At 51.0% G+C, this 27,702-nt stretch overlaps 1 protein-coding gene across 1 annotated transcript; it reads left to right on the plus strand.

The window, feature by feature from the left end:
• The first annotated feature begins 1,610 nt into the window (after nt 1-1,610).
• On the plus strand, nt 1,611-25,023 carry LOC102931358 (acyl-CoA desaturase). The gene is made up of 6 exons (XM_027834438.3): nt 1,611-2,252; nt 6,696-6,969; nt 13,887-14,017; nt 17,397-17,602; nt 19,020-19,252; nt 21,284-25,023. The coding sequence occupies exons 1-6, from the start codon at nt 1,776-1,778 to the stop codon at nt 21,481-21,483; spliced, it is 1,521 nt and encodes a 506-aa protein (XP_027690239.2). The 5' UTR covers nt 1,611-1,775; the 3' UTR covers nt 21,484-25,023.
• Nucleotides 25,024-27,702: the final 2,679 nt, after the last annotated feature.

The raw sequence follows: 27,702 nt of genomic DNA on the forward strand, positions 1-27,702 counted from the left end.
TAACCAATTTATTTGAGCATAAGCTTTTGTGAGCTACAGCTCACTTCATCGGATGCATGTAGCTCACGAAAGCTTATGCTCAGATAAATTGGTTAGTCTCTAAGGTGCCACTAGTACTCCTTTTCTTTTTGCGAATACAGATTAACACGGCTGCTACTCTGAAACCTGTCAAGGGAGACAGTGTGTCCTACTACATAGTACCCTAGCTAGGACTCAGGAGACCTGGGTTGTACTCCCAACTCTGCTGCTGGGTGACTGTGGCTCAGTTTCCCCACCTGTAAAATGGGGATAATGATACTGACCTCCTGTGTAAAGGACTTTGAGATCTAGGGATGACACCTGCTAGATAAAAGCAGTGCATTGTTATTTATACTAGGACTGGTTGACAGTTTTCCCTGGAAACTGTCTTTCTGGATTAAACAAAACTTTTCATAAAAACGTGTCTCTTTTTCATGGAACGTTTTGATTTGTTGTTGAAAAAATGAGAATTTCCAGTTTTCAGGCAAAAGAACTTTCAGGTATTTTTTTGTTTTGCTTGTTGAGGCAAAGTAGGCATTTTCAGCAGACTGCTTCCCAACTCCCTTTCTGCCTCGCTCTATTCCTGGCCCCACAGCGCCTGCTGACAGCAGCTAAGAAACCTGATGAGTGGGAGCTCCTAGGTGCGGAGCAGGCTTTTAACATCTCATGATTGCCAGTGCTTGTGGTTCCATTGCAAATGTCATCATGTTTGGGCTTTCCCCTAAAGCCCTAGCTCCTGGAGTCAGGTGATTTCAAAAGAATCCCAGGCTTCCTCTTTAAAAGAACATGTCCAGCCCTCGTGATTGCTGAGGAAAGCTTAGAAATGGGACCCCCCAAGGCTCAAACACCAGAGATAGATGCAAAGGAACTCGAATATTCCGTTTAAAAACCTCTCATGATTTTAGAGCCAATCTTGCGATTTGGGGACATGACTCGTGGTTTGGGAAAGGCAGCGATACTGGTATCCAGGTGACTAAATGCAGATGGATTGTCTGGAAAATTTGGCTCCAAATGTCCTAGCCAGCTTTGCATCCTGATCAGCGCCGCGTAGAGACCCAAGGCTTCCAGCTACATGCCCACCCATCGCCCATGTCTGAGCTAGCCCCACACCTCCAGCCGCCCTTGCACTAGGTTGTGTCCATTGCTCCCCAGGTAGGCCCTTCAGGGGCGCAGGAAGCCTTTAGCAGCGGCCCTGTTAGCTGGAGGCAGCTCAGTTCAAACCAGCTAGAAAGGATGGCGCATCAGAGAGGATGCAAAGCGGGTCCCCCCTGGCTGGGCTTTGCCAGAGAAGGCAGCTGAAGGATGCTGCCCAGGCGCTGGAAGAAGGGCGGTGGGAGATACTTTGAGCCCAGCTGCCTGGCAGGGTTAGCATGAAAAACACCCCCCAGGAAACTCATGGCATTTCACTGGCAGCTGTTTCCTGGGAATCCCCCCAGGGAAGCCCCTTTGGACGAGCCACTCACCCCCCCTCCCGTAGCAGCCCCCTCCCGACCAGCCACAAGCAGAGGAATGCAGAGGGTTCAGTTCTAGGACCCAGCGCAGGACGGACCTCCTGACCCACTTTCCAGGGCAAGGTAACTCTAGGTCATCGCCTTCTTGCTCAGCTGAGGCTGGCAGCTGCGCGTTTCTCCTCCCCCTCGGGCAGGGCCCCGGCTCCCAGCCTGCGCGGGGCGCATGGCTGAGATGGCAGCGCAGCTGAGCCTAGGGCAGAGCGCTCCAGTCCAACAGCAAAGCGAACAGCAGATTGCTGACAGCCAATGGCGAGGGCAGCCTTAGGTGGCACCAAATTTCCGCCAGCCAATAGGATCCCCTGGGCAAGTCTAAAGGCATCATTAGCGATTCCCCCATCCTCTTCCACAGCATCGTCCTCCTCACCTGGCACTGGGCTGCCCGAGCCAAGAAGAAACGAACCAACAGCAGCAAGCGCAGGGCCCCGGAGAGCTCCACCACCTCAGCCCTGGCCGCGGCAGCCTGCTCAGCCACGGAGGGGGGGCGCTGCTGACGCGCTGCGAGGGCTCCCTGCGGCGCTGCGCGATCCTTCTCCCGGGATCACGTTACCACGGGCACCAGCCCAGGCGGCGCGTTCACTGGAGCGCCGAGCGGACCTGCCCGCAGCTCTCCCTGAGGGGGCCACAGCCGATCTCCGCAGAGGAGGCCGCCGGCGGCGGCTAGACCTACAGCTCTCCACACGCGCGCGCGGTCCCCAGATGCCTGCCGGCGTACTCCAAGAGGAGGTGAGCTCGCCCAAAGAGAGAGCCCTGGGTAGTAACTTCTCGAGACCGGCTGACTAGATCCCTCATGCCGCCAGCTCGAAGCCTTTCTTTTTTCACAGGGGGTTTCGTTAACTAGAACTGGTAAATTCGGGGGGAAGGGGGGGGGTTAAAATCTCCTTGCTTTTGTGTTACTTTCACTTTTAACAAACGCAATTTGATGCGAATCCGAGTCAGACTGAGCCCACATAGGTGGAGCAAGATCTTAAATAGCTAAGTATGCCACCGAAATCTCCTTGAGGAAGGGGGTGACCGCGTGTGGAGAGAGGAGTGAATCATAAACTGCTGGTTTTGCGGGGAGTTTTTTCTTTTTAACAAAGCCTTCAGAGAGCCATAGAAATGGTTCCATGCGAGTCTCTTGTGCAGATGGCCGATGGGTTTTTATTGAAACTCCCAACAGAAATCTTTTCCTGTTTTGAAACCGACGTTCTCCTGCAGTGTTTGTAACCCAAACATTGCAGCACTGTGCTAGCCTAGGACACGCAAGGTGAAATTGACTAGAAACCAAAGTGAAATTGACTATGCTGTGAACAAGGCAAGAGTAAATGAGAGGTTGCAAATGTCCAGTGTTCGGTCATCCTCGGCTCTTAATAATAACCGGGGGTGGGGGGAAATTAGCCTTTTAAAAATGAATGTTCTCCGGGCAGTTTCCGTTCTAGGTAGATTCAGCTGATTTCCCCCATCTAACGCCTCTTGTCTACAGCCACATCTGTGCACAGGGGGAGTGAAATGCAACCAGCTCAGAATGGCAGGGGGTTCCCGCCCCTTTTCAGGGGTGTAAAGGACGACAGGAGGTGCGACGCTGTGCAGAGCCCTGCCCTCTCTCCAGCAGAAATGCATGCCAGGGCTGATGTTTTCGTTTCCTTTTTTAATATTTATTTAGGGACTAGATTTAACTGACACATCTCCTGCCTTCTCACTTTTTCTCAAAGTTGTGAATGACCCTGCTCTAGGTTGCTCGTGGGGTACTGCCATATGCTGGCCTGAGATTGTATGATTGGGATCTGGCCGTGAGTCCAGCTCTATGGGGCACATAAAATCTAGTAGGCTGTCTGTGCTGGCTGTATACCAGGCTCACCTACTAAGTGCTTAATGTTGGCAGTGAGTGGGAGTAAACATTGGGGAAACATGGGAGCTGCAGAGTCATTCATGAATGAGGGGGCACTCTTGTAAATGATCTAGCCACTTCCCCACCTCTGGACCCCAAAGCAGCTCTGTTCAATCCCCATCGTTCTCTCAGGGCAGAGGCAAGAGGAGACAGCATAGCCCTTAGGCCAGGAGATAACTTCTCCCTCTCTCCTCCCCACCCCATTGGTCTTCAGCCAAGTGACCCCCGTGTCATATCTCCCAGCTGGATTTCAGAGCTGTCTGTGGGCCATGTGGCCTATCAAGGCCTGTGCAGGAAAGATGACCAGCATAGCTATGCTGGTATAATTATATCGATGTCAGAATTTCCTATGGGGTCAATGTGTGGAGTTTTACTGGTGTAATTATACAGACATAGCTATGCTGATAATTTTCCCGAAGTAGACAAGCCCTGAGCCTCCTTGCCCAATTATCATTCAGCCAAGGAAGTATATATGACCTCCTGGTAGGAGGTCAGATGGGTATATCTGACACTTGGGCTGGGCAGAACCCTAACCTGCCTAATATCTGGATTATAATGCATTTCTCAGGCACTTTAGGTCTGTCCCCAAAACCTTTGGATGGATCATTATTATGAACATAAAGGCCATACTGGGTCAGACCAAAGGTCCATCTAGCCCAGTCTTACGACAGTGGCCAATGCCAGGTGCCCCAGAAGGAATGAACAGAACAGGTAATCATCAAAGGAGTCATCCCCTGTCGCCCATTCCCAGCTTCTGACAAACATAGGCTAGGGCAGGGGCGGGCAAACTTTTTGGCCTGATATTTTCTGTCTTATTATCTATCCTTCCTTAATGATTCTCAACATCCTGGTCACTTTTTTGACTGCTTCTGCAGATTGAGCAGATGTTTTCAGAGAACTATCCACAATGACTCCAAGATCTCTTCCTTGAGTGGCAACAGCTAATTTGGACCCCATCATTTTATATGTATAGTTGGGATTATGTTTTCCAATGTGCATTACTTTGCATTTATCAACATTCAATTTCATCTGCCATTTTTTTGCCCAATCACCAAGTTTTGTGAGATCCTTTTGTAGCTCTTCGCAATCTGCCTGGGACTTAACTATATTGAATAGTTGTATATCATGTGCAGATTTTGCCACCTCACTGTTTACCCCTTTTTCCAGATCATTTATGAATATGTTGAATAGGACAGGTCCCAGTACAGACCCCTGGGGGACACCACTGTTTACCTCTCTCCATTCTGAAAACTGACCATTTGTATCCTTTGTTTCCTATCTTTTAACCAGTTACCAATCCATGAGAGAACCTTCCCTCTTATCCCATGAGAGTTTACTTTGCTTAAGAGCCTTTGGTGAGGGACCTTGTTAAAGTGATATTGACTAGAAGAGAGTTGTGGGGAGACAGGGCCCCCAAGCTGGAATGCAAAGAAGATGGCTCTCCAGAAGTAAAGCTGTCTGGCAGCATGGATTTGCCCAGGCTATTCCTTTTAAATGGAAATGGCTGCAAGAGAACCTGTAGGGTGCCTGGGGATCCTCCAAGGGGAATTTCTCAGCCTCTATAACAGTCACTGTGGGGAAGTATTGCTGAGGCTGTGGATTCTGCCCCTGGGAAAGGGAGGAGTTGGGTTGCCACATAAACAGTATGGATTGTTTTTAATGCCTCCCTCAAGAAACTGGGCCATCAGGAAGAATGTGTGTGTGAGCCAGCTCCTAATGCCCTGCCACCAAAGATACCAAATAGACTTTGGAGAGGCAGAGCTGCCTGTCCAGGCTTCCTCAGCGTGTCCAGAAATATCAGGCCTGATTCTGCCATTCCTATTGGGTAATGTCTGTACACCCAGTTTGCACAGGTGGAAATGGCTGAGCAAGGCATAGGACAGCCCAGGCCCATTTGGGCTGATTCTTAGGGGTCAGATGCTCTAACAAGTGGTTGGCCCCTCTGAAAATCAAGCCCATCATGCCCAGATTCAGACCTGAGATGGGAACCCGGTGCGCAGACATGAAGTGACCACACCTGGCTGAGAGGAGGATCAGTTACTCCAGATTTAATGAAAGGATCCTGCCTTGTGAGGTCACTCATGCATGATCCTTTCATTATGCATGTGTGACCTGGCACTCCTGCTAGTACAGAGGGGTAGGACGTGTCACAAATGAATGTTGTGTCATGCTTGCATCCGGGGAACTGGGAGTCAAGTCTTCTAAGATCTATTCTAAACTGTGCCACTGACTCACTGGTGACCTCGGGCAAGTTATTTCTCTCTGTGCCTCGACTTCCCCATCTCTGAATGTGGGGGATAATGATATTGACTGGTAGTCATGAGGTGCCAACTTCAGGGTTTTAGCTAGGAGCATTCAACACTATCCTTATCCCTGTCACTCCTCACCCAGAGATCTCAAAGCACTTGGCACAGGTCGGCCAGTATCTCTCTCCCCACTGGACAGAGAAGGAAAGTAAGGCAGAGAGACGTGAAAAGTCACCAAAAATGGGTTGTGAGGCTTAACCCAGTAATGTCTGAACTGCCCTGAGATCCAGGAAGGGGCTGTGGAAGGGAAAGGATTGGTATTAGGAGAAGCCCTGGGAACAAAGTGTGAATCTCCTTTCCCCTTGTTGCTGGTTTGCACAATGTAATTTATTGGTGGCTGAAAGAAACGAGCCCAGCTCAAGCTCTTAAGGACCCATGAGTGATCAATGTAAAACACCCACTGAAAAAGCCAAATGAGAGTGATTCCCTGAGCCCTACAAATGACCCTGCAGCTGCTCGAACACCAGCCTCAAGGGGATCTCTGCTGATGTGCATCTTTAAACACCTTCGCTCCCACTCTCCATGCCCCTCAAAGCCCCAGGGCTGAGATCAACCCCTGTGCAGGGCACCACAGATCCTGAGTGGTGCCTAGGGATGAAGTGGTGTCTAGGACTCACACTGACCCTGGGGTGAGGGGTGGGTTGCAGCAGAGAAGAACAACGTGCCATTGGCTAAGTGCTGCTGGGCCTGGCCGGAGAACCCCAGATCAAATCCTGCTACCACTCAGAGGCTGCTTTAACGACCTTCTCTTCCCCGCACACCCCTTCTCAGGATATGATGCAGGAGGGGGTGGGGCTCTGATGGAGAGGCAGTGTCTGAGTGAGACAGCCAGCCCTGGCCTGGGGAGACCTGCTCCTAATGCCCCGCCCCATTAGGAGATGGGTGTGATGGTGGATCAGCAGCCCAGAGCCAGCCCCTTCTGATCCTTGTGGTGGGGACCAGATTGTAACCATCACAATGTTGTTTGTTTTTAATGTCCCCTCCCAACTCCAGCTCTCCAAGGATCTCCCCTCCTTCACTGCCACCGCCAGGGTGACGAGGAATGGGGGAGCAGGCATGGAGAAGACCCTGTCCAACCAAGAGGACTTGGGAGGAGGCCGGGGCATGACGGACGATATCTTTGATGAGAGCTACTGTGAGAAGAAGGGCCCCAAGCCTGCCAGGAGATACGTCTGGAGGAACATCATCCTCATGAGCCTGCTGCATTTAGGGGCCTTGTACGGGTTGTGGCTGATACGTGCAGCAAAGCCTGTCACTTTGGCATGGGGTAAGTGGAGAGGACTCTCCCATCTTCCCTGTATGAGTGTGAAACTGCAGGGGGTGGAAAAATAGGATCACCCAAAAGGGGATGAGGCCAGCGCCTGAGGGTAATGGAGTAGAGATTGCAGAAACTGTCCCAGGGTCTTCCAGGAGCACAAGAGGTCAGGCTTGCAGAGCTAGGAGTCTCATGTGAGTGAAGGCACAGGAATGAGTTAAAGCTGGAGCTAATTCTTGTATCGCTTCCTCAAACACACAGATAAAAATTGAAACATGAAGTTAGACTCTCAGGCCAAGTTGTACAACTTCATTAGGCCGTTTCATGCTCAGCCAGTTCCAGTCAAGGCTGCAATGGATGAGAGATCACTAGGGCGAACCCGCTGGGGTCAGATACTCTCTCCCCGCTCAGACCCTCTGGCCAAGGTTAGAACCAAACTCTTCTTCTGAAATGCATGGCTGAGCTGCACCTGGGATCAGGATGGGAGGTGCCAGCTCTCACCAGAGACCCTGTCTTTCACAAAACTTTTTTCTGACCCATTTTGAAGACTTGAGCAGTTTGGTCAGTCCAGATGATGAGGTGTGGAGAAACGTGCCTGAAGTTCTGACTGCTTCTCCAATCCCAGCCTCTGACTATTACAGAAATGGAGCATTTTAAACTAAAGGGGAGGGGGGTTTCATTCATGCCCGATTTACACTGCTGGGTAAGAAAGCAGAGTCAGGCCCTCCAGTTTAGATAGTTCCAGCCAGATGCTCCCTAGGTAACAATCTGGCAAACCAGGCTGCTGGACAGCCCCTTGTGAGATCTGGCTGGGATCTCCCTTGCTGTCCTTCCATGCCACTGCCAGGCTTGGGATGGTCTACTCTCAGAGGTTACCTTCTGGGATGCTTGGGCCTCTGGACCTGGCTAGAGGCTGGGGCCAGAGTTGGGAAGAGAGAGCTCTTTCCAGAAGCAGGATGGAGGCAGGAGGCTTAATTGCTACCTCTTGGATTTCCAAGACCTGCTGGTTTGACTCTCTGCTCCCATGACTGTAGCAGGCAGTGGCTGATGGGGTTGCCACAGGCATAGTTCACAGTCTGCCGAAAAGCGGTGGTGAAGGCACCAATGTGAAGCCAGCATCACTCAGAATGCTGCCATGCACACAATGGTCCCTTTACAAAAGAATCCTGTTGGGTTTTACCCTGTGAAACTGACATGCTCCGAGGACAGTGTCTTCCTCTGCATCCCCGATAATCTGGGAACTGCGCATGCTGTCCCAGGGGCTGGCCTCACTAGGGGGAATATGCAGCATCAGCATGTCCTTGGGGGAAGCTTTCAAGGCCCATGACACTGTTTTGGGCAGCAGAAAGCCTTGTTCTTCGGGCCCCGCTGCTCTCTGGTGCAGCATTATCTGTTCGGAAAGCCCCAGCTCCAGCCTCACACGCAGAGTTCTGGGAGCCTCACAGACCACCTCCAATGGAGAATCTGGCTGCACCCTAGAGATGGGCCTGCACCTCAGCATTCAGCATGGCAGCCAGATGCCCTCAGAACTAAGTCCGGGTGGGGTGAGGCGGAAGGGGGTTGGCTTGGTGAGCTTCTTCCAGGGAAATGGGACAACCACGTGGCCCAGAAATGGGATGAGCTGGGGTCTGTGTGGGAGTTAAATGATGTCTGTCCTTCTTACCCTTCCCCACCTAAGAGCACTTCTGATGCATCCCTAAGCATATCTGCCCCCTCTGTTCTCATGCCATTTTGCTCCAGTGCCCCCCAATCTGTGTCTCACCTTCCTCTGCCACTGGCAGTGCCTCAGATCTCTTCCTCACCACACACTTGTGTTCTCAGTTCTGTACTGTTGCTTTTCTTTGCTGTTTTCTGTTTCAAGTTGTTCTTTCTGGATTTTAATTTCAGTTTAGCAATGCAAAGATTGTGGTCACTGCTAACACCTGCTGCTCAATATGCCCTACCACCTGGGACAGATAAGCATCCCTTAGTCAGAATATGTACTACAGTTGTAGCTCCAAAGAGGCTATGCTCGACCACTGCTGTAAGCTGCAGAGTCTGGGACCAATAGCCTATTCTAGTTCTACTATCCTAAACCACTCCTCTGTCGGCTTGATGTTCACATCCCTCAGAGTCCTGTAGACTCTCTAGTTCTATCCCCTTTAATTTCCATCTTGCCAGCCTCTACATACTAAGTTCTCGTTGCCTTTCAAGCTCTCCAGCCCTTTGCTGATATTTGCCCTTCTCAGTTCCTGCCGGTGTCCTATCACACAATCTCTTTCTGGCCCAGAGTTCCCCAGGACTACATAGTATTGCTGGTCAGGCAATGTCCCTCCACTGTAGCATCTGTGAGATCCCTTTGGTCTCTTTCAGCATTGCTGCTTTCTGTGCATCTCCGCTATCATTACTGTCCAGCCAGGGATTCTCTTTCCCCAGAGGCACTACCTGCATTTGACAAGGCTGACTCTGGACTCTTATGTCCTGACTGTGGCCCTCTGTTGTGGCCAAAACGCACAGAAGGGAAGTCGGGGAGGGTGATATGCAAAAGTGGATGAAAGCACCTACCCTCACTGCCTTGTGCCCGGGGCCATTCTGTGCATGCTGTCCTCCTTGAGCTGTGGTGGAGCAGCCTGGGGGTTGCTTTGATTTACACTGGCCTGTAATGGCCATAAAGGGGCTATACATAGATCAGCCTGGTGAAGGGGTGTTTTAACAATGCCCTCCATTTCCTGCAGTGCCAGCAGGGGGGAACACATGGGGCATTTGCTCTGCAGTGCTGTGGGATCGTCCTTGCACTATGGTGATGCCTCCCTGGGCCAGTTAAGCAGTGCTGGCAGCCAAAGAACCCCAGTGGCACAGTACAAACCAGCTATACTCCACCCAGGGATCTGGCCCACATTATCGAACCTCTCTACAGATGCTCCCTTGTTACTCTTTCCTCAAAGCTGTTGGCAACACTTCCTAATTTAGTATCCTCTGCAGACTTTAATGTGCCTCTCCTCCAGCTCGGAGGAGGCAGGATATTTCTGGACAGAGCTGTTATCCAACTGTATCTGTAATTACTCCTTCTAACCCTGGACTTTGGAAATGGTGCATATGTGGTACATTTATTGCTGCTCCCGGGAGCCTGTTCCATAGAGGGGTCAGACTTCCCTTCATCTTCAAGCCCCACAGCCCCAGAGATAAGAGAGGATTTCATCCCCCAGTTGTGCAAAGAGTGGAGGAACAGAATTTTCCATCTCAACGCCATTGAAGTCAATGCAGTTTCTAGATCCATAGTTTTTTTTTTTTTTTTTCCTCTTCAAGCCATTTGGATCATCTGGTCCACCCCGCTGTGTAACACAGGCCAGAAATCCTCCCCCCGATTCTGTTTGATCTGTAGTGTATCTTTGAGGCATCAGTCGTGAGCTGAAGACTTCAGATGATGGGGAATTCACCGTGTCCCTAGATGAGTTATTCCAATGGTTGTTCATGGTCCCCTGGTATAACTGAAATCTGAATCTGGCTTGCAGAGAGGGTAAAGCCACCACTTTCAAAGCACCCATTGAGTATTGGGTGACCTGTAAGAACAAAAAGATGGTCCCTGCCCCACAGAGTCTAAGATTAGCTACAACAGTCAGGCACAACCACCAGGCAGGGGAGCACCAAGGTTACAGTCTCACAGTTCTGACTGGTATAAACTGGGGTCTCAGCTGCAGCTGAGACCCATCAGAACTGTAGGTGCTCAACATCTTTGCAAAGCTGATGGCTGTCTCATGTTGGGCTTCCAAAATCAGAGGCTACTTATTAACATTTCAGTCCAAGGGCCATGCCCAAGGCTGCACAGTGAGTCAGTGGCGGAGCTGGGATCAAAAGGGGAGTTTTGGGCACCCAGCCCTGTTCTCTAACCCACTTCCCCCTGCAATAAAACCTACTCTCTTGTTCTACCTAAATTCCTTCCAGTGCCCTGTCTCCCTTTCCTTCTGTGCCTCCCCTGTATTTGTCCACCACTCCCCTATCAGTTAGTTCTCCCGTAGGCGGTGCTATAAGCCAATCACTGCTTGGCATTTGTCTAGCAAAGGGATAGCTGAAGTTCTTGAGCCCCTCTGTCACTCTGGTGGCCTTTTGCAGTACCTTAGCCAAGAAACAACATGACCAAGACTGAAAGCAGTGGCCCAATGCAGTGTCTCTCGGCCTGGGCTCAGGGCTATAAATAGGGCATCTAGTTCCTAACTCAGTTTTTTTTTATGCCATTAAAGTTGGCTAAAGATTCTCCAGTTTAATTCTCCAGGGACCCAGCTAGGGATGCTCTGAATCTGTTCCCTGTATGTTGCCCTGCTGCACCCTTCAACTACTTGTTCTCTTGTAGAAAGCATATGGCCTAGTGGTTAGAGCGCAAGCTGGCCTCCTGGGTTCTAGTCACAGCACTGCCATGGACAAGCTGTGTGACCTTGGGCAAGTCACTTTGTCTGCCTGTGCCTCAGCTTGTCTGGACAATGGGTATAAAGTCACACAGAGGTTTCATGAGCTGAGATTTGTAACGTGTTTCCATAGCACCTTATGTCTAGGGAGCACCGTGGTCCTCACCCGAACCTGTGGAGCTGTATGTGACTGATTGAACCTTCCCACTCTTCCTTTTCCTGCATCTCCCTGGTTCCAGCAGAATCAGCCATGTGGAAATAGAGGTGCCTTTCCTGCCAGAAATAGGAGACTCATTCCCTCAAGGGCTCCTGACCCAGCTTTGCAGACCTGAGAGGTGCTGAGAAGCTGTCAGACATTTACGTGTTTTTTCTGAAGGAAAACCACGCTCCAAATCTTTTGATGCTCTCCTGTCATTAAACCAAAGCTAGGCCTGACCCAAAGTGCCAGGCCCAAGCCCCCTCTTGCTCCTGCAGAGCTCTGGGGCAGGCCAACTCAGAACTCTGTAGCCCAGAGCCATCTCTATCAACATTGCTCCTACTCTTGTGTCCTCTTCCCCCTGTTGATCTCAGTGAGAGCTTTGCCATTGACTTCCATGGTGCAGAGTCGAGCGCTTTGTTCTCCATCTTTCTGTTCCTTGCCCCCTTCCCCACGCAACCTCCATCCTCCTCAATCACTTTCACCTGCCCTGGGAATCAGTCGCTCACCTGGTGACCCCTCTGCCCCTGGCAGATTTCAGAGCCTCCTTGGGGAGAGGAAGTTTGACAAGGGAGGATATGTAGGGATAGGCAGAGTTATGGAGAGCGTTGGTGGTGGTGGCCAGAAGCTTGTTTGATATAATAGTGGCTGGGGAACCAGTGGGGGGATTGGAAGAGAGGAATGATGACTCTAGCAGTTGCACCTTTTACAATGCGTGGGGGGGAGAGTATGTGTTTGAGACACCAGAGAAGGATGGTGCAGCAGCTGAGGCTGGACTGGAGGGCCTGAGGAGAGGTGTGGCCCTGAGGGTGGAAAGAAAGCCCTATCAGGAGCTTCGAAAAAGTGGCCGGCGATTACTGGAGAGTAAGCATGGATCAGTTTGAACTAAGGATCTGTGAGGAAAACAAGTGAGCGCTCCTGGAAACTATGGTGACAAACAACAACCAAAGGCTTTGTATTTAAAAAGAGATACCTGGAGGATAACTCACACTTGTCCTTGTTTCTCCCGGCAGACACTGTCAGAATCCACATTGCTGGGATTCTAGGTGGGGTGGGTTAAAGGCTATTCAGTGGGCACCAGAGGTATTGCCAAGTTTACCTGTGATTCCTGCTTGTATGCACAGGCTGAAATCAGTGCAGTTGAACCATGGAAGGTGTTTTCCCAGGGGATATTAGGAGGTGGATTTTGCACTGAACAAGGATTGACTGGCAAGCACTATGGGAGCATCCCCCATTCTCAGCCGCCTGAGATTACAAGGATGTGGGGGAGAATGTGAAGGTTTCTTCAGTCATTGTGCCTGAGCTTTTGGCCCTTCTTTCTGAGCACGTTTTGCTTTTCAGGCGCATATCCAGGCTCCCAGTTCTCCTCTGATATTCCACCCCTTGTGGCACTGTTGGAAAAGTGCCACGGGGTCTTAGCTCTAGGACCAGTCGCTATAATCCCTTGTAAACTCTGTCCTCAGGACAGTATATGGGGCTAGACCTATGCACACGGGCACAGGGTGTCACGGGCTTGGAAGAGACGAGCACATGCTTTTTATCCAAACAGGCTTTGGAACTCCACCTGAATGACTCATGACAACACGATGGGGGAGCAAACAAAAAAGCCAACTTGACACTCTTTCAATCCACCACCAATCGCTTGTAGCCTGCGTACGACTTGGCGATGAATCTAGAGGCTAAGCAGAGAAGAGAACTGAGGGGTGGGAAGGGGGAAGCTGAGCAGCCTCCAGTCAATGGTGGAGCTGAAGGCATGGTCTAGGATCTGATGGGACAGCCACTTCCCCCAGCCTGCTCCTGCTTGGGTATTCAAAAGGCTGGGGGAGAGAAGATGACCCTGTGTGTAGTTCACTTTTTTGTAACATCTAAAAACACCTGCCAGTCAGTGTGATGTCTAACATTGTAGTGTGTTGGGGGGGTGGGGAATAAGCATATCTATAGGGAAATCTTATATCTTAAGGGCTTAAACCTATAGCAGTGTCCCTTGGTAACTATGCAGGATAGCTACCCGGACTCAAGCCATCTACCATGGAAGGGTGTAAATGCCAAAGAAGTCTAACTAGGAGAAATGGGATGAAATTAACTAGGAAGAGGAGAATTGATCCAGACTATCAGGGGAAATGCCAGAAGAGCGAGATCTGTTAGCGTTGATGCCACAGGGCTGTACTGGAAGCAGCAGGTTTACTCATTATTGAGTGTCCATCATCATGGTATCCAAGCACAAGTGTCTCTTTTGCCTGTGCCTCTTCAGAAGAAAGTTCTGCTCTTGTGTTGGATCAATGGAAACTTTCCAACCGGACAACTTGCTCTAACTTAGCTGACTCATTGTCTTTCCCACCTTTTCTTATGTCCAGGGTTCCTGTGTTTCCTGCTGAGTGCTCTGGGGGTCACAGCGGGAGCGCATCGACTCTGGAGCCATCGGTCCTACAAAGCCAGCTTGCCCCTCAGGATCTTTCTGGCCATTGCCAACTCCATGGCTTTTCAGGTAGGAACCCCTCTCACTGGTTGTCAGCTTGCCTGTCCATAGAGGGAAGCAATGAGTCCTAAACTGTAACCACACATACAACGGGAAGTAGGTTGCAGTCACATTCCCTTCTTCTGTACCATTCCCCTCTGACAGCTGTATCTCCAAAGTTATCAGAGATCTTCACCTTTCGCATGAGGGACGGACTCACTGAGTAAACACTGCTGCTGGGATGGGTGAGGGGTATTGGGAGTGGGAGAATGGCTAAGAAAATACACCAATAGGAAATCACTCCAAACCAGGTGGATTTCGCTCTCCCTCCAGGGGCTCTTCTCCTCTTGACAGTCATGTCTGATTCTAATTCTACCAAGTTCTTCATGGAAAAGTGCTGACTTATGGGCCTAACTTTCATCTTGCTTAGAAAGTTGCTAAAAGGAAATACTTTCACCCAGCATGTAATTAGGCTGTGGAACTCACTGCCACAGGAAGTCATTGAGGCAGAGAACTTATCAAGATTTCAAAAGGGATTAGACATTTTATACAGATAACAAGAATATCCAGAATTACCATCATAATTAATGACAACCAACCTTCTGGCAGACCTCCCGCTTAAGGGTGTAAGCCAGGCTCTAACTATTGGAGTGGAGTGGAGACCAGGACGAGCCTTAATGCGGGGCAGATCTTCCCACATCTGCTTCTGTGTGGTTCTTACACCTTCCTCTGAAGCAGTTGGTGCTGGCCACTGTCAGACAGGATGTTAGTCTTGGGTCTACTCTGGTCTGGCAGTTCCTTGCAGGCAGACTTGCTGTATCTCCCACTCTCCAGAACCTTCCCCATCTCTGGAAAATGGATCGTCACCTCCTTGGCCTTGCCCCTCACTGCTCGGAGCCACTAGCAAACACAGTGGGATCACAAGTGAAGCTCTTTAGGACTGCTCTGATGGTACACGTGCCAGCTAGCAGCCGTCAGAGGCAACCAGGGTGATGGGTACTTAAAGAACAGTCAGAGGTTCACCCATCACTACTGAGTTTGGGGTTAGAGGTGGGAACAGGAGAACCTACCCCAGCTGTGCACTGCCCCTCCCAAGGTCCATTTCTAGCACTGGCATGGTACACGTTCCACTATTGCTTGTATGGGGAGCGAGGCTCTGCTGCCACCTCGAGAGCCTGTTCTCGCAAGGTGCTGACTACCCCAAGCTCCAGCTGACTTCGGGGGGAGCTGAGGATACTTGGCATGGCACAGGACGGGGCCCAGTGGTTGGAACTGGGAATTAAGGCCTGGCACTCGTATCCACCCCATCACCAATATGTTGCGTGACCCATAGGTAAATCACATCCTCGCTGCAAGAAGGATGGCCTTGTGGTTAAGGTGCTAGATGGGGATGCAGGAGACCTGGATTCAGTTTTTGGCCCAGATTTTTAAAGGTACATAGGAGTTGTGATGCCTAACTGATTTAGGAGCTTAAACCTCATTTCAAAAGTTATTTAGGCTTCTAAATCACTTAGGTTTCGCAGCCACTAAATACCGTTACAAATCTGCTCCTTAGTTGCTCCGGGCCCCACCCTTCCCACCTGTAAAATGGGGCTGAGAGTGATGCTTCCTACCCCGAAGGGTGCTGAGGAGAAATCCCCTGTGCTTATGAGATGGAGGAGCTCTGATACTTAAGCGACAGGTGCCCATAAAGGAGCTGACTCTCACCACCAGTGCCCCCCTCAAGACTGGGCATGGCAGTGCTTTCCTGTTTAGCGCCCCCAGCTGATGGGCGCTCCGGCCACTGCATGGCTGCTCTTCATGGCATTCAGCCCTCTGGCCAGGTCACTTTATGCTGCTCCCCTTCCAGGATAACAAAGTGCAACAAATAGTTTCAAGGCCTCTGTGTGGCTTCCAAACCGTGGGCCCAGTGGCTCTTACAGCCTTTCTTCAGGCTCTGATTTGTCCTTATCGCCTCATGTGAGGGGTTCACACCATCTTCCCAGTGGCTGGGGTGGAGAACCCAGGCCCGCCATCTTCACAGGTCCCAGTCCAGGGACCTGAGGACAAGCAGCCAAGGTCTGTTCTGTCACACACCTTGCTGCTGCCTCCCAGAACCTTCCCCCCATTAGTCTTCCTCAGCCCTTCTTGCCAGCCCTTTCCTGGACTGTTTGTAATGAACCACATCTCCCAGGGTTTCTCCTCTGAGGTCTGGGTCCTGCTCTCATGGCAGGGACAGCCACTGCAGCTCACTCCAGGCCGTTGTCTTCCAGAGACGTCTGAGTGCTGCAGAGTCGTTCCCTGCAGCTCCTTAGATGTGTCCAAACACCTTGTGGGCTTCCCTGCCTCCAGCTTCCTCCTGGCTCAGGGTAACCCACCTCTGGCCCCAGGCTTCCTCCTAGCTCTGGACCTTCCAATTCTGGCTCCAAGCTTCCTTCTGCATTTAGTCTAGGAAGCTCCCAGCTACCTATCTCCTGCGCCTCCCCCAGGTCTTCTTTTCTTACTGTCCTATGCCCCCTCCTTTAGGAAGACTCAGTTCCTTCCCAAATGGGTATGATCATCAGTGTGTAATACCCCTCCAAGTGCCACCTACTTGCCTAATGGGGCTCAGGCTCCTGTTGAGCCATGGTTAACCATAACCAGTGTGGGGTTTATACACCCTGTCACAGTGCCATAAATGTGCCTGCATAGTGCTTCTGTTTCCCAGCTGTAGGACCAAATGATATTTACCCAGCTTTTCAAAAGTGCTGTAAGATCTCTGCATAAGAGGGATCATGTAAATGTGAACTGGTCACATTTACAGCTGATCAAAATGAACTTTTTACATAAAATCATGCACGTTTCAACACTTTCAAATCTGGGTTTGTTCCCACAGGGTTTTGCAATGGACTGATATTTTGGGTTTAAAAAAAGTCAACAGAACTTTCTTTAAATGATTTTTTGAGGGGGGGGGAAATGTTGGAAAAACTTTTTTTTTTTTTTTTTTTTCCATTTCAAAATGGAAAATTTTTAATTTTTTGAGAACATCCAATTTGGGGGGGGGGGGGGGGGGGGAATCTCACCCTGGAGCTAAGCTGACACATCAGTATTGGCAAAGCAGCAGAGACAGGGCAAACCAAATCCTGCAAATGATCAAGTTAAAAAAGTGAATTAACAAACAATAGAAGCTTTTGAGGAAAATGTAAATGTTCTGAGCAAAAATTTCTGGTTTTGAAAAAATGGCCAATTTTTTTCAAAATAAAAATCTAATAAAACCCATAAATATGGACTTAAAGTCAATGAGATTTAGGCATCTAAACCAGTTAAAGCATTTTGGAAAATTCCACTAGGTGCCATTTTGCTTCTTTAGACACCCGACTACATTGTGTATATATAGCCCTAGCTCTAATCCTTGCTGACCCAGTGAGTCATCCAGCCATGTTCATTCCAGAATGACATCTACGAGTGGGCCCGAGATCACCGCGTCCACCACAAGTTCTCCGAGACGGACGCGGACCCTCATAACGCCAAGCGGGGCTTCTTCTTCTCCCACGTTGGCTGGCTGCTGGTGCGCAAACACCCCGACGTCATCGAGAAGGGCCAGAAGCTGGACCTGGCTGACTTGAAGGCCGACAAAGTGGTGATGTTCCAGAGGAGGTGAGCCGGGTGCGGCCGAGGTAGGGGAAGAAAATAGGGTGATTGTGGTGCAAAGTGAAGGGCAGGTGTTGTGACCAATGTATTACTGGGGAACCAAAGGCATGGCATGCGGCTACAGGAATCTCTTGCAGGGGTAGTCAATAGGCAGACTGTGGGCCAAATCTGGATCGCCAGACACATTTGAATGTACCTCAAAATCTTTTATTTACTTATTATTTCTATATTTTCTCTGGAGTCTGGACCTTGACTAGACCTTGACCAAGACATTTGGACCTTGACAAAAAATAGACTACCCCTGCTCCAGAGCAAAACTAACCCTCTTGGGATGGCTCAGGTGTAAGTGTTTGGAGTATTGGGGCTGTTTGGGAACCTGGGCAGAAATCCATGAGGAAGAAGTTCTGTCCAGCACAGCAGTGGGATATATTACATGTTTTCATTTGTTTGTGGGAGAGGAGGAAATGGGGTCAGAAAAGGCAGGGCTCCAGCCTTGCTGGGAAAGTTGCTGGCACAGAGGGCCCAGTGCCAACCGGCTGAATCCCTCTTGTCTAGAACATGTCCCGCTGCTGCTGCAGCTTTAGCAGGGGCAGTCTGTGAGGAACAACAGTTCCTAGGTAGGTGGGTGAGAGGAGAGGCTTCTGCTTGTATCTCAGGGCCTGCCTCTTGCCCAACCCCTGCTCCCACATGGAAATGGAAGAGGCACAAGATTCCCTCTTCTCTGCTCTTCCCTTCCCCCCCCCCCCAGCTGCACTTAGACTCCACCATCTGGTTTCTCCCCCTGTGCAATCTCTCATTTGCTGGGATTGGATTTCTCTCCTTCTATCCCCTTCCCTCCCACACACACACACAGCCCGGTTCCCTGGGGCAGCCGAGCACCAGGCCTCCCCCAGTGTGAGTGACTGACGGACAGAGGAGAGGAGTCTGCTGCAGCCCCCACGGAGGGAGCCAAAGCTCCAGCTGCAGCAGCGTATTGATTTAATCCCAGGTGCCTCCGCCAAGATGGCAGCTGTCACGCTCCCCCAGTACAAATGTGACCTGGCAGCAATAATGATAAATGGAGCCCCAGGAAGCCTGGCAGCTCTGCTTCATGGCACCTGTACTCCATTCCCAGATCATCTGCTGAGTCCTTCTTACCCCCTGCCAGCGGGTGTGTGGCTCTTATTGTGTGCCCAGCCTATCCCCTTTATTCTTCTGTGCCCACTTTGTCACTGCCCTTGTTTTCCTTTTTCTCCAGGGGGAAAACCAGCAGAGGTGGGCTGGTTCTGCGCTATTTTCTTTGGATAGTTAAAACTAGCACCTCTCTCCCGCCCCGGAGACTCAGCCCTGGTAGATGACCTGAACTGCCCTCGTCCCTCAATGCCCCTCCGTGGGATGCACCTGCCCATTAACTCTCTCTCCCCATTTATCTCTTTCCTGGCAGGTTTTACAAGCTTTCTGTGGTGGTCATGTGCTTCCTGTTCCCCACCCTAGTGCCCTGGTGCTTCTGGGGGGAATCTCTCCGCAACAGCTTCTTCCTCCCCGCCATCCTGCGCTACGTGCTGGTGCTCAACGCCACCTGGCTCGTGAACAGCGCTGCACATATGTTTGGCAACCGACCCTACGATCGAAACATCAACCCCCGGGAGAACCGCTTGGTCACGTTTGGAGCCTTAGGTACGTTGGTGGCGCCTTTTAATTCCAAACCGCTCCACAAAGTGACTGTGAGTGAGACAGGCAGAGATCACTGCACCCGCCACTGAAACGCAGCTGTGTCTGGGGAGGAACACAGCAGCTGTTCAGTAGAGCATAGCAACAGGGCACGAGAGTCTGGGAGAGAAGGGAAGAGGAATAACATCCATTTATAAAACTGTGGGATGGGGGAGATTTTAGGTACATAATATAAAATGGACCAGATCCTCAGCTGGTGTAAATCTGCATTGCTTTGAAGTCCATACAGCTATCCTGATTTACATCAGGATCTGACCCTATGAATTTAGGCAGGCCACTGGGGTTAACACCCAAATGTTTCTGCATTCGCATACAGGAAAGCCAGAAGCATGTAGACTCCAGCTAGGTGATCTCGCCCATGCACCTGCAGACCTGCACGTTTACTGAAGTGTCTCATGCTCTAGTCAATAGGTACATAGGGCAGTGGGGTTATCTTCTCCAGTGTCTTGCATGTAGCACCTTCTTATCTCGGCAATGAGATTTATTTGCTTTGCCTGAAGGTCTCACCACCTGTTTGTTATGATGACAATTGCCCCCCGCTCTCTCTCTTCACCTCTGGGAAATGATGCTTCTGAAATAGCTGGACACGTGCAGCCAGAAGTGCCCAGTGGTTTCTGAATGCTAGAATTGAGACAGCCAAGTCCTGATTTTCAGAGGTACTGAGGACCTGGGAAAAATGAGCCCAGAATCACCATGAGCTTTGTACTGCTTTCCTGAGCCAGATTCTCAGCTCGTGTATTGTAGGTCTGTGGACTTTGGCAGCACTCCACTGATTTACATGAACTGGGGATCTGGCCCCAGACTTTCACTAGCAAGAGTCAGAGCTGCACAGTTCCCATCTCGATCTGAGCTTCTCAGACTCTGGGGATGGAAGATGGATGGATGGAGCCTCTAATAAGTGCCTGGACTCACTTTAGATTTTGCCAGGAGCTCAGCCAAAGCCAGACAGCTTCTTTCTGGGAGACCAAGGAGGAATCAGAACCCCGTACAAGCCTCACTAGGCTCTCTGAGGGGGCCCATTTTAAAGGCTTTAATAAGGGGAGGCCCAGGCACAAGCAGAAGTGCCGGAGATATCCTGAGTTTTCTCACCCAATTTGACCGCTTCATGAGGGTCAGGTAAACAGCCAACCAAGCTCTGGCCAGACCTGTGCTGAGATTAACCAGCCATCACTTGTTCTCCCCTCCAGCCTGCCGTGGCCTCCTCACATGCCCTGTACTAACCTTAGCGCCATCCTGGTCCTAGTCTGGTGTTGGACTCAGTGCAGAGGAGATGGGGCTGGTGGGCAATGTTACACATGGGCAAGTGGAGCAGAGGGAGTCTGAGCTGGTGTAACTTGTACACCAAATGTTGGAAGAGGGGAGAGCAGCAGGACAGCCAGCCACCAGGGGCTGCTCAGCCCCTACTCCCCCCTGCCTTTCCCCGCCTACTCAGCATGCTGCGTTCCTGGCTCCGAGCACTGTCCCTTTGTGACGGGCCGTTTTTAGATAGGTCCCATTGACAGGGCTGGTATTTTCTGACATTCTCCCCTCCTTGGCCTCTCACCAGTGCATCGTCACCAGCCTGTTGATGGGGGAGTGTGCACGTGGCCAGTGCTTCCACCACTGCCTTGTTGCACCCTGCTCAGAGCAGGGTCGATGGCCCAGTGGTAGCAGTGCTCGGGCTCACCCCACGCTGGCACTTCCACTGATGGAACTGGGCCAGGGATAGACCAACACTGGGAGACTTTCTAGAAACCCTCCATGTAGACACAGCCTCAGCACACAGAGCCTGAGCAGCTCCCAGCGAAGTCAATGGGCTGCAAGTGGAGGAGGATCGGGGGCTGTCCCTGCCCCACGGGGAGCACAGTCTGCATTCAGCACAGATGGCCCATTCTGGGGACATGGTGCCCAAGCCTGGGGATGGGGCTTCTAGAGTGACCGTTTCAAACGCAGGTTCAGGTGTATTTACAGTGTCTTGTCCCTGCTCTTTCGTTCCAGGTGAAGGCTTCCACAATTACCACCACACCTTCCCCTACGATTACTCCACCAGCGAGTTCGGCTGGCATTACAACTTCACCACGGCCTTCATCGATCTCATGTGCCTCCTGGGGCTGGCCAGCGATCGCAAGAAGGTCTCCAAGGAGACCATCCTGGCTCGGAAAACTCGGACTGGCGATGGGAGCCACAAGAGTGGCTGAGGACTTGTGTCATCCCCCCACAACCTCTTCACTCACCCCAAGCGAGCTGGTCACAGGGTTTTATGTTCTATTTACTAACCATTGAATAATGCTACCAGGTTGCTTCAGATGATGATGATTTTAACCCCCTCCTGCACAGTGTATTTTAAATGATGTATTTAAGACCTATAACTTTTGTCTCTCTAATGCTCAGCAGCTCCCTCCCTCTCTTCTCTCTCCCTTCTTTTTGTTCTTCTTTTTCTCTCTGGCAGGATCTCTCCCTTTCCCTCTAACTCCTCCATGCTTCATTCTGTCCTTGTCTCTGACTCTCCTTGGCAGGGAGCTGGTCGAAAGCCCGTCCGGGGCAGATTGTGCCGCTGGCTGGACAGAGGGAGTGGAGGGGGGTCTGTACCAGCTGGCTGAAGAGTTGAGCCAAAGTCAGGGACTCTTTTCACTAGAAATCCCCCTTTCCTGCCTCTGGTTCTCCTGCCCTCCCAAGGCTGCTGACTCAGGATATGAATGAGCATCTCTCTATGACAACAGCAGCAAAGGCCTTTCCCAGAAAGAGTAGCAGCCCTGTCCCCTTCCTTGCTATCAACGAGAGAGCACAATGTTGTCTCCTTGGTGCTGGGCCTCCTTTGGCTCCTGTACGCCAAGGAAAGGTGATGCTGGGGATGGGGAGAGGAGACCCCTGAAAGCCTCTTCTGGAGGGATAGCATCAGCTGCAGAACATGGCAGCATGCATCCGCTGCCTTCTCACCTTGCTGGAGTGTCACAATGGCTCCTTTCACCACCCTGCAGAGCCTCTGTGCTAGAATTGCCTGGAACAACTCAGGCTGGGCTCCTAGCTGCCTGCGTGGGAAAGCAGCAGTCAAGGACATCTCGGGAGACGAGGGGCTTGATGCCATTGAAATACACTGGCTTGGGATGGGATGGAGTAGAGCCATGGGCAGTATTTCCCAGGAAGAGACTCTTCCTGAAGAACGACAGCAGGAGAAACCAGAAGGAAGTGACACAAAGCCCCATCTCTGTGTTTAAGCTGCTTTGTGTGTCAGAGGAATGAGGTCCCATTTCTACGGAGAAGGAGGTCCTAGTGTGTATCTGTGTCATATGGATTCTTCTTACTGAACACAGTTGAAAGGGGGAGACGAAGGGGCAGCTGATATGGCCACATCTAAGCAAATTGATCCTGTGAGTGACCAGCTAGAAAGCGGGGATGATACTATGTCAGAGACCCAGGGGAGCTTTGTGTCTGTGCAGATGGGCTTCCTGCAGCCAATTAACAAGTACCTGATAGAAACCGACCCCAAAGCAGGGGACACGGAGAGGGTTAAAGCCTGAGAAAGTTACAGGATCCCAGCCCAGTGCTATGTGTGACCCCCTTCCCAGCATAGCCCCTCTGAAGCCAGGGGGTGGAGCCACATCTACTGGGCAGATCCAGGCTGGAGATGGGACTGAATTGTCCCACTGTGCCAGGAGCAGGAAAGCATGTTAGGAGGCTCATGATCAGCTCCCCAGCCCCTCCCAAAGCAAATCAGAGTTGCCCTGGGGACAATGGCTGCCTGTTGCACACACTGCCGTGGGAAGCGCTGGTGCAGCCGCTGCTGCTGGCGGCCGTTCCCATAACTCCCCCAGACACATGGTGGTAGAGCAGGGTGCTGGCTGCTGGGCCGTACGTAATTCATCCCCTGCAGACAGGGCCTTCCCTCCGGCGAGGGGGGTCCGCTGCACAGTGCCTGGGCACAGAAGGTGCCTGTCTCACTCCTTGGCAGCACTGACAGCAGAGGCTAATGGGGGGAGGGTTAAAACCCTTGTGTGTTTCACCCCATAGCACTTGCGGATGCTGCAGACAGGCTTGGTAGGGCGAGGCCCCATTCCCATCAGTCACTCACCAGATAGTGCTGCGGTGCTGGGTGAAAGCTCACGAGGTGCCCAGGCTGCTGGATCCTGGGGCAGAGCTGGGGAAGGCTGGGCTGGAGTGGAGGAATGACGCTGAGATGCTCCTTTCCCTGCCCCAGCTGTGCTGTGTATCCTGAAGGGCAGGCTCCAGCCTTCCCACACCAAGGTGAGCACAGCACTGCTGATGTCCTGCTGCGGTCGCAAAGCTCTTGCTGTCGGCCAAGAGGTCGTCCCTGGCCTTGTTCCTGTGCATTGCCGTGACCAGAACTGTCCAGCTTTGCAGCCCAGCGGAGCAGCCTGCCCTCTGACTGGGCTAACGAGATGAACAGGCTCAGGAGCGGGCCATCAGCAGATAAGCCAGTTGGGAAGCTTTTAATTCCTGGGATCTAAACCCGGGAGGTGGATGCCTGGGTGAGGATTCCCCAGAGCTGAGATTTATAACTGCCCAGAGGGTGGCTGTGGATAGTTTTATCCAACTGGATACAAAGACACCTGCATGTCATAATCCTGGGCCAGATCCATCCCTGGTCCAAACTCTATTGGCTAGAGTCTACACCGTGGGTGAATTTGGCCTCTCCTAATAGTTCTTCCCTCACCTCATGAGCCGGACATGTGTGATGCAACCTACAATTCAGATACATGACACAACATGATATGGCATCCACCATCCTCTCAGGAGAAAAGCAAGGGGTTGATTCGGGCATTGCCTCTAGATCCCAAGAGTATTGATCAGAGCCAAAAATCCTGACACCGTGGGGAAGCGGAGTGGAAGTAACCAAACAGCGCCGGTGTTTGCCCAGTCACTTTGTTGGTAGAGTGGCATACGTCTCTGGGTGCCTTAAGTCTTTAATACACATAGGAGTATTGACAGCTATTTGCAGGATGTTTTTTTCTTTCTATGATGAATTATGAAATTTAATTATTTAATTGCCGTCATCAAATTGTGGTTGCAGGTGATTTTGAATGTATTAAGTTAGAATTTGTTAGATTAAGGAACAGATGCATCATCTTAAAGGTAACCTTGTTTGCTTTATATTTCTTTCTTTGGTGGCATGTTTGTATCCAAGTGTGTTCTCTGTGAGTTTAGTTAAAGTGAGTCAGAGTGAGAGGTGGACGTAGACAAAGCACCAGCGTGTCTAGTGGCTAGAGCAGCAGGCCTCCTGAGCTCGATTCCCAGCTTTGCCACTGACTCACTGTGAGATCTAGGGCCAGTCAGTTAACTTCTCCATGCCTCAGTTTCCCTCTCCCTAAAATAGGGATAGCACCCTACCTCACAGGGGTGTTGTGAGGTGTAATTAATACTTCTAAAGCACTGAGAGATCAGGGTGTGGAAGGCCCAATATACCCACTAGTGGTGGCGGTGGTAGTAAATGACTGGATTGCAAACAGTGTTCCTAGCCCCTCTGGTATCCTGGAGACGGGACGTGCGAGTGTTGGATAAGTAGTGAAGGACTGGAAGGTTGAATCTGTGCATTGTCTAAGCTCTGTTGCTATTGAAATGTGAGTGGGATACAACTTTCCCAAGTCAGTTTCTGCATTCTAAGATCTCCGTGTTTTGTCTACTGAAAAAAAATTGGAAATAATTTCTACTAATTTGGAATCAGACGGCTGGTTGTACTGAACTGGTATTTGTTCATAATAAAAGTTGACTTTAAAACTTGACTGCCTGACTACAAAGGGCTGGGCAGGCTGGAGCCTTCAGAGACTGCTGTTCCTCCAGATATCCCCTCCTATGGGAAGTGAGGGGGGAAGGGAACCTGTCTTTTTAAATCTGGTGAATGAGCTGGTTTGAGGGTGCTCAGTCCCAACCACGTACTGTGCAGTCACACCCCTGGAAGTGGGACACTAGCCATCCCTTCTACTAGGGGTTACTTCAGTTTAAATTCCACCCAGAGCCTCTCACCAAAACACTGCAGCAGCTGACCAGTATGCATGCAGCAAAACACATAATGCCAGCAGCTCAGCTCTGGGCATGGCTAACCAAGGCACAGGACTTCAGTAACCTCATGCTGCAGGGGAGAGAGGAGGAATTTTTCTTCTATGACAGAGCATCACTGGAAAAATGCAGTGCCTTGCATAATGAAACCCATCACTGGAGAGTGGTCCTGACCCCTCTCCTCCTGCAGCTGGGCAGAAACTGGTCAGGGCAGGGATGGCCCCATTTAATACAGGTCTATAGACTCCCCTACTCCCCCATCACTTCAGTTGTCTCAGAAGCTGTAAGCGGGCTGGACCATCATTAGACAGCACTGTCTGGCTTCTCTAGAAGGGATCTCTGCTGTTGTTCTCGTGGCCACTGTTAACCACCAGATGTGGCTTCTAGATACACATGATGAGCCAGATTTCCCAAAGAGCTCAATGCTCCTGATCGCTGTCAGATTTCAAACATGCTGAGCTCTTCTGAAAAATCTGGCTCTGCAGGAGGGCCACTGGTATAGACCGTGTGTGCATGTGGGGGAAGGGAGCAGTTTCATCTCATTTCTGAGGTTCTCATTGTTCTCCCCCTTGTACATGACAACCAGGCCCATGTGCCACAAGGCTGCTCGGAGCTATCAGACGGCTTCTGTTCTTCAGCCATGGGGCTATGCATGCCAGTCCCCAAACAAGCTTTGAAGTGGAAGAGACATGGCAACGCCTGTCTGATAATCTGATGCTCCTTTTGTCCAGGCTTTGCAGCATATACCCGTGTTAGAACAGGACACTGCGTGCATTCTCTTCCACTTGAGATGAAACAAGAGGCTGTGATGGCAAATTTCAAAGCCTCGGATTACCCATTTGGTAATAACGACCACCCTGCATGGATTCGTCAACGTATTGAACTTAGATTGCCAGCTCTCCCTCTGGGTTAAGGTTATTAAATTCCCTGTCCAAATTCCTTTCGCAAACAATAGAATCCCTCCCCACAGCACCAAATCAGCAGCTCACCCTCTTCCCTCAAGTTGATTCCTGCATTAATACTGCTAGAGCTTTAAAATGTAGCTACAGGGGGAGATTTTCAAAGGTACAAATGCGATTTAGGGCCCCCAATTCCCGTGTGCCTAGCAGCCAGTTGTAACTCTGAAATCTTCCCCCCTGATTTCCTCCCACCAGGAAAGGAATATTTAAGCTGCAGAACACAGCCACATTTGAAAGAAGTTGCTAGCAAACACACCCATGCTTGTTAAAGATTCTGCCCTGATGTCCTTCCATCAGGGCCCAGGCTATGAAAACCAGCACCAATGTAATCCAAGCAGTGAGGTTAATGGGTTTGCCATGTACATTAGTATTGGGCAAAATGCAATAGAACTGCCAAGGAATCCACAGTGGAAATTCAGTCTTCAACTGAGAATCTACCTAATGGAGTGAGTATAGGATGCACCACAGTAACTGCACAGATTTCACTGGGGCTGGAGGAATTTGCATTGTGTCACCCTACCCTGGTGCCACACGGCGAGCACATCACAGTGAGGGCAGAATCTGGCCTCCTCCCCATAAATCTGGGCTGAGTAGACGTGTTGAATTTTTGCCACCTTTATGGCGATGGGGGATGCTGACCTGTTAGACCTTGGTGGAAGGCAGGGGGGCTCCCACCACAGAAGTGCCAATGGCCACCCCATCAGGAGAGGGGAACTGCCATGAAGAAGCCAGGGTAAGCTGATTACTGGGGGCAAATCAACAGTGCAAGGACAGGGCTGGGGTCAGAGGAACAACAAGAAGGAACCAGCAGTGGACAATAGTGGCCTAGTCTGATCTCCAGTGGGGTCCACTCAGATATGAGATTGGCTGCCCACACAGGAAAGGGGAGGAGCCAAAATGGACCAGCCTAGGGGACAAATGAGAAGGCTCGGGGAAGAGAGTGGATGGAGTCGGAGGCACATCTCAACAGCATGACCACTGGAAGGCGCTAGATTCGAGGGAAAGCACCTGTCAGCAGAACCGCAGCCTGGGACATGCCTGCCCCACAGCCACTTCCTCCAGTGGGTAACAGGGCAGGTCAGTCTCCACTGCCCATGGCACTTGCTTTGGCTGGTGCTCATTGCAACGTGGACACCTGTCCCCTAGGAAGTGGGCTGAAGCCACGGACTCATGCACTAAGAGACCATTGAGTGGGAAAAGGGGAACGACTAATACTGTGACGGCGCCAGGTAGCCCATAATGGCTGATACTCTCCTTTCCCAGCAGAGGCCCACCACTGATCCCATGCAACCATCACCCATTAGTACAGGCCCTTGTGGCTCCCAGTGCTGCCTCCATATGGCTCTTGCATTTATTTCACTGGGAGGGGGCAACCCAGCCCCAGTGCGGCAGGAGCTGTAGGTATCTGGGGTGGATCCACAATGCTTTTGGAGATAGGAGTGTGGC

This window comes from Chelonia mydas, chromosome 7, assembly GCF_015237465.2.
Source record: "Chelonia mydas isolate rCheMyd1 chromosome 7, rCheMyd1.pri.v2, whole genome shotgun sequence".
NCBI classification, from domain to species: domain Eukaryota; kingdom Metazoa; phylum Chordata; order Testudines; family Cheloniidae; genus Chelonia; species Chelonia mydas.